The 7561-nt window shown below is 34.7% G+C and overlaps 1 protein-coding gene across 1 annotated transcript; it reads right to left on the reverse strand.

Annotated features, from left to right (window-relative positions):
* Positions 1-1649: 1649 nt before the first annotated feature.
* Positions 1650-4167, reverse strand: LOC115977524 (transcription factor TCP8-like). Its single transcript, XM_031099413.1, has 2 exons — positions 2098-4167; positions 1650-1967 (listed from the first exon to the last, which is right to left on the reverse strand). The coding sequence occupies exon 1, from the start codon at positions 3824-3826 to the stop codon at positions 2123-2125; it is 1704 nt and encodes a 567-aa protein (XP_030955273.1). The 5' UTR covers positions 3827-4167; the 3' UTR covers positions 1650-1967; positions 2098-2122.
* Between the last annotated feature and the right edge of the window lie 3394 nt (positions 4168-7561).

A 7561-nucleotide genomic window follows, 5' to 3' on the forward strand; every position in this document is an offset into this window, starting at 1 on the left:
GGGAGATACCTAAAATATGTGAGTCTGCCTTAAAAGAAATCAGTACATGCCTAAAAAAAATTAGGGAATAGGAAAGCAGCCAAAAAATATTCTTCCTTTTTATGATTTTAAGGGGCCAAAAATATTCTAGTATAGATATAATATTTGTTAGGATTATATATATTTAGAGAGTTTCAACTTATGATGTCCGCTCTTGATGATAAAGAGACACCAATCAGTTTTTGGTGTAAGCGAGAATTGAACCTTAGATCTCTTATTCAACCATAAAAAACTTTACCAATTGAGCTAACTGAAAACCACAAAGATAAAATATATTTTGATCCTTAAAATTTGGACAAGATTTTATATTAGTCATTCAAATTGAAAAGCTGTAATTATGTCTTCTTCAATTATTTATTAGGTAACGACTGAATTCTCCCATCCATCAACTACTACTATTCTACTACTTTTCTACCAACTTAAAAATATAAGTCATATTATTAACTCCAGTCATTCAACCATTAAGCAAAATTCACTTTCTTCATTCAACAAACAAGTTAGTCCATTTTTGTTCTTGACTATTAATTGTGTCGATTTTGATCTTTAATTCTCAAAATTAAGTCAATTTCATCGTTTGAACTTTCCGTTAAAATTCTTTAACAGTATTTTGTAACCTGACAAATGGAACACATGTTAGTTGCACACACTTTATAACTACTTTCATCAATACTATGATCAAACATTCCAGTCAAAGTGTTAACGAAAATGAGACAAATGGATGAAATTAGCCTAATTCTTAGGCTCCAATGGGATGCGCAGTCAGAGATAGTAGATCATGTCATCAAACGCTCTTCTTTTCCTAGTCTTTTGGAGTAGATTTCTTACTTGAGTTTTTTTTTTGGGAAAAACAAACACACATATCTACAAAGGAGAGGGAAAGCAGTTTTAACACAAAAACACATTACAAATGCGCAATACTTCTTACTCGAGTTAGATCCACACTACAGGTTACTTTATATCTTTTTGGAGCATTGCTTTACTAATAAGGGCTCACAAATAATCCCGTCAAAATTTAACAAAGATGAGTACTTAAACGGGTTAAATTAATCTGATTTCAAAATTTGAGAAACCAAAATTGAACATAATTTATAAATGCGAGATCAAATTAAACTGTGTTTAATGGCTGAATGACCAAATTAGGTTTAGCCTAAAAACTAAAAATACTACCATATATATATAAATATATATATATATATATATTTTTTTTTTAAATTCAAAATACTACCATATATAATACTCCAACAAAGTACAAAAAATTACATGCAGAGAATAGTTTTTACTCTTTACGATGCGGAGGAGAAGGGGTGAAAAATAAAAAGTAGGAGGTAAAGCCAATAGACATACCCTTTGGCTTTTTGGAGTTAGGACCGTCTCTACAGCAACAGTGAGAAAGTGATGGTAAATATTTGTACGTTATGGCTCTCTTTCTTTCTCTCTCACATACATATATAGGATTAGTTCGCTGCCGAGTTTCTTTCATTGTCCTATATCTGCTCTTTTTCCATTTCTATGAGAGTTCATACTTCACATGCATTTATTTCTATTTAGTATTTATCTTCCCATACAGCTCAAAAAGATTAAAAATACAACTCAAAAGATTTTTGTTCAAATAACTTTCAATTCCTTTTGTTCGTTTTTCATTTTGCTTCTTTACCATTTTCTCATACAAACAAAGCAAATAGCAATACTAGTAAACAAACACGAACAAATATTGATCCTCCTATACAATCTCTCTGCCTGTTTCCTCTAGTCCCTTTGGACCAAACTAACAAATTACATCTCAAACTTCACATCAATCTAGTAAAATCCCAAAAAAAAAAAAAAAAAAAAACTCAAAAAATTCAAAGAACACTACAATGAGAACTAGGAATCTCTCTTCACTCACAGACGACGATGATCCATTTGCAAAACAAACCCAACTTCCAAATCTGCAAAACAAAGCCAACAACCTCTAGCTCCATCTCCCATAGAATGAAATGTAAAAAAATGAAAGAAAACCAAGCTGTCTTTTTTTTCTTTTTTTTGGTGTACATAATAAATAGTATAAGAGCAACTAACCCAACTCGTATTTAATTCAGAATTGTCACTGAGAATTTTCTGGGTCTTCATCTCCACTATCAGTAGCTTGAGGCTGCTGGTGTTGTTGTTGATGATGATGATGATGATGATGATGCTCCAAAGGATGATTTTGCTGATGATCAGAATTCATATTCAATCCACCTCTAGAGTAAGCATTAAGAGCAGCCAACATTCCCAAATTTGACTCAGACATTCCTAGTCCAAGATGCTGAGAAGGTTGTTGTTGTTGTTGTTGCTGTGGCATTAACATAGAACCCAATTGCAATGGACTCCCTCTATTACTATTATTCCCTTGCTGGAATTCAAGACTACCCGGAAAATTAAGCCTCGGCATAAAATGCAATGGCGCTTGCAATGTGTTCCCACTCGTTGCTGCTGGGAAAGTCCACATGTGAGAAGATTCTGATGGACCAGCACCAGAAGTAGCGGTGGCCACGGATGGTCCACCGCTACCACCAGCGGTGACTGGCAGCATCCAGAACGTGCTGCCGGTACCGCTAGTTGGTGCTGGCGCCACTGCCCACATGGCAGTGGCCGGCAGGATATTCGAAGGCCTAAGCAACCCCGAAGATCCTGCCGTAACAGAATCCTGTTGTTGTTGCTGTTTGGATATTTGTAAGCCACTCTTGGAATATTTATTTGGAGACTCATCATCACCACCACCGCCACTACCACTAGCACCACTTTCATTTGGTTGAGTATCTTCTTTGAATAGATCTTCTCTAAACCGCTTTCTCATGTAATTCTCAGTAGAATCTCCACCTCCACCACTGTCACCACCACCACTCGGAAGCGCTTCTGCTATTTGATCTGCTGTCATTAGATGCTGCTGGTGCTGTTGTTGCTGTTGGTGTTGATGAAAGCCTAAGAAAGCTGGATGAGTAAACCCTTCTTCATGGTAAGGATGGTGGGCAAGAGCCAAAGCGCCATGAAAAGAATGAGGTGCTGATTTTGAAGGAGGAGCTGAGAGAGTAGAGCCACTGCTACGAAGCGAGACGTTGAGAGTGGAAAAATTTGCTGGGATTGTACCAGTACCTGTTGCGGCGATAATTGCTGGTTCAGCTTGTTGTAACAGCCACTCTATGGTTTCGCCATCGGACTTGTGGCCTAATTCTCTTGTCAATTGGAAGACTCTCGCGGCACAGGTGGCTGGCATTCGGATACGGCGTCCTCTGCCATCTACTTTCGTGTGTCGGTCTTTTGTGGATCGCTTGGCTGTTGGTGTTATGGTTGTTGTAATAGCTGTTGTTGTCGTTGCAGTGGCGGTCGTAGCAATTGTTGCAATTGTCAATTGTTGTTGCTGAGGCTGTTGTGATGGAGATGGGTTCTTTTTTATGGAGTCGAGTAAGGGAACGGATCGGGTTGAGGGGTGTGAGTCGGATCTGGTGGCGATGGCGAGGGAAGCGTCTATGGAGGTGGAAGTGGAGGAGGAAGAAGAGGAAGGGGAAGAGGAGGAAGTGGATAGAGAGGAAGAGGAGGAAGAGGCACCACCATGAGTTGTGGAGGTGAGTCCAGCTTGGATGGAGATTGAGCCCATGAAGGGTGGTCCTCCTGATCTGCCATCAAAAGATATTGGAAGATGAGAAGAGGACTGATTTTGATGGAGGTGGTGTTGGTGTTGGTTTTGATTGAGGTTGTGGTGGTGGTGGTGATGGTGGTGAGGGTTGTTGTTGTTTTGTTTGTTGGTTTGCAAATCTGTTAGTTCCATTTGGTGGGGATGTGGGGGAGTGGGGATAAGGGGTGGGGTTTGATGGGTCTTCTTTTTTTTGGTTGGGTTCAAGTGTGATTCATCAACCCCATCTATCTTTCTTTGTTTCTCTTAATAACCCTATTGTTTTAGAGAGAGAAAGAAAAAGGGTCTAAATTTTTTTTGCAGGGTTTGGAGTTTGGACCTTACTAGGACTAAGAGTTTGTGGGGTTCTTTCTTGGTTTGGGATTGACTGTTGTCTTCCTGAGCTGCAAGAGAGAGAAAGAGTAGGTTAAGTAATAAGAGGCCTTAGAGAGAGAGAGACAGAGAGAGAGAACTTGGAGAGGAAAAAGTAGCAGAAGCCAGAAGCCCACTCGTGGGGTCTCGTAAAAGGAATGTCAAAAATTGGCCTTTGTTTGTTTACACAACACAAATATACTATTTACTACCCTAGTAAAAACCTAGTAGAGAAAAGTAGAAAACTTGTTGGAGCACTTTTTAGTTCTTACATGTATAATCCAGAAACTCATCAATGAAAACCCAAACTTGTCCTTCAATGCTTTTTGACCAAAGTCGTCTGAAAACTCTTGAATTGGGGTCAATATTGTCTTCTAAGTTACATGAAGTGCCCCAACTTACAAAAATAGATGTTCATGTCCAGAAAAAAATGACCTTGAAAATTTCAAAAAACATACTGCAATTTTTTACAGTAGCTACTCTTTCTTTCACATGCCGTGGTGCAACAGTTTCTGCAGTCCATAATATACAGAAGGATTTTCTTTTTCCTATTCTCATGTAGAAACCCTAGTCCATAAAAGCATTATATGTGGTAAACTTTGAAGTTTGAACAGTGACTAGCAAATGCTAATTAGTTATGTAAATTAAGGTTAAAAAATGTGAATAAAGAACTGGGTTTTGCTTGTGAGAGTAGTGGCTTATTGGTAAATATACGTGTCCAGAGTAGCAAGCAGCTAGACAACACAGGTGAGAGCATCAGATAAAGCATCTAATGCAGTAGTACAGCTCATCCCAACCCAACCCCACACTGTGTTTGTTGCTTCTCTTTTTCTAATTTTTCACATTTGTTTATTTCAAATTTTTTTTTCTTTTGGGTTGTAGTCAACTGGGGCACCCTTTACTTTTGTTTATTGGAGGATTTGGGATTGGTGAGGACTCTATTGCCCTTTGCTCACTGATTTTAATAATCACACGTTTCACAAATTTTTATCAACTAGGCTAATGAGACAAAATGTGCCATGTAAAATGGAAGCAAGAAGCCAAAAGTGCCAGAAAATTTGTGGAAATAATTTTGAAAACTACTTTGCCAGGACCATTGGAAATAGTTAAAGGGTGCAAAGATCAATTATGCCAAACAAATAGTCAAATGTATTAGAAAGAGTTTTGAATTTGACAATAGATTTTGTTGATACAAATATTTCTCACAATCTTTGATGTGGCAATGGCATGTTATGATTCAGCAATAAGTTGTACTATGTTAGTAACTCATGTTTACACGGGAAAACATGTGATTATGGGGGTGATTTTATCTAATTGAATGAGGTGATTATTTGAGATTTCGTGTTAAGTATTATGAATGAGTTATTTGACATTAAAATTAAGAAAATGAAATTGAACATGTGTACAAAATTAGATAACTTATAGAAACTAATTTGAATTCAATTTGGATTATAATTGTGCTTTTGCTTTAATATAATATATATGATAGGAACTTTCAAGTGATTTCTATAATTGACTTAGGTGAAAATGATATTTCTTAAATCACAAATAAGTCATATTAACAATTATGAAAAATACCCTTATAGGGTATCTGAGTTGTGAGCTCATTGGTTCTAGGCTCAATTCACCACACTATTAGTTTATGAGAATTCCAAAGTATATTATGACAAAGGGGTGGAATGGTCTGGCCAACGGCTAAGACACCACTTCTTTATATCTAAAAAAATTGTCGTGAAAAATGTTGTGTCTTTAACATTACTTTTAATTTAAAAGAAAGATAAGATAATTACCTATATATTTAACTCAAATATGCAAACAAGCTAGATTTCTTATTGTATGGATGGTTCTTGCATCTTGTGGAGAAGATAACAACTGAATTAACAAGTTTTATTTTAAATGTTTTAGACATTTCTAATTCTTGCTTTAAATCTCTTTTCTTGAAGAAGTTCAATTCTTTCTATATTTTTACACTGTCCTTCAATAATAGGTCCAAATGCAACTTTAACTCTTCAAGAATTTGTTTGTTAACTTTAGAAAATGTTTAACAAAGGAAAATATATATTATTTTTTTAAGAAATATATAAAGGTTAGGCTGTGTTTAACTTCTAGAAAATACCTTCTAAAAAAACTTCTAGAAAATATATTCGTGATGGAAAATTTCCCAAGTTTCAATGTGTTTGGAACTAGAGTGTAATTTTTCCCAATTAATTTAAGAATAAAGCGTAGCCTACATAGGCATAAATAGTCTCTATTCATAAACATTTTGTTTCCTAATACTTCAAAGCCTTCAAGGCAAGTGTAGTTTCATTTTTGCTTTAAAAAAAAAAATACAAATTAAAAGCATAAAACATAAATAAATTGTCTTACATTGTACCTTTTTTTTTTGTGTGTGCGTATATGTATGTATAAAAATTCTCTTACATTAAGAAAAGTTGAAGAATGTGATGCACATTTGATTGAAAAGAAAAAAAAAGTTCATAACTTCGTTATGTAGTAGTTAAAGACTTAAACTTCTTTGAGGGAAAAGCAAGGAAAGTAAGGAGTAATAATTGGTATTTTGAAAAGAAATTTAAAAAAAGTACTAGCATAGAACGTATTTCAATATTAAATTGGAGAGTACGACTTATTCGTACCCTAAAATTAAAATTAATATTTTAAAAAAAAATCTCTAGAAATGTTTTTCTTTTTTTGATGAGATCTAGAAATGTTTTTCGGCAATGTTGTGAAAACCGTACTAGCATTATTCCAAAATTGGGCATTGGAATGGAGTGTGGCCTACCGGCTACCGGGTATTGGATTTGGATCCTCTTGGCATACCATTCTGGATTTTGATGTCACACATAATCAAATTTCCTGTTCACTACAATATCAACAGTGACCATTGAAAATATCTATATCAACAGTGTTTGTTGTGAGGGAAAAAAAATTAGGAAAAATATAATCACACACTTAGTGGGATAAAAGATTTTGATTCTAACCGTATGTATTTAATATTTATGGAGTAAAAATCTCATTTCTCACTCCTAATATTCTATTTTTTTTAATTAAAACTATTTTTGTAGTATGTCATGAATCTTATTTATTTATTTATTTATAATTTTTTAGTTACTTTATAAGTAAAAGAAAAAACAAAAGGTTTGTGACTTACTACTATTGGTAGAGTAGTATAAAGTGGATGAATCAGGGTGTGATATAGGATTTGATTAGTATTTATATACATGAAAAAATGGCACTAGATAAATAATTTTAGTTGTCATTGTCAATTCATTTTCCTTACATATGAATTATATATATAATATAATAGTGAAGTTAACACAACAATCACAATAAAGTTTTCATCAACCAAACGTATCAAAAAAATCGCCAAATGACACCTTCCACACTATGAACAAAATGACCATCTTCCTCTTTAAATTTGTATAAATGCACCTAATAGGTAATTACTTGACTACCCTAGTAGAATATTCTACTTTTCTTTTAAAAAATATTCATACCCAAATTATAGACATTTTTTTTTAG

Source organism: Quercus lobata, chromosome 2, assembly GCF_001633185.2.
Source record: "Quercus lobata isolate SW786 chromosome 2, ValleyOak3.0 Primary Assembly, whole genome shotgun sequence".
In the NCBI taxonomy this organism is placed as follows: domain Eukaryota; kingdom Viridiplantae; phylum Streptophyta; class Magnoliopsida; order Fagales; family Fagaceae; genus Quercus; species Quercus lobata.

Coding starts and splice junctions, on each gene's coding strand:
- LOC115977524 (XM_031099413.1), bottom strand. CDS start 3,826: ATGGAACTAACAGATTTGCAAACCAACAAACAAAACAACAACAACCCT.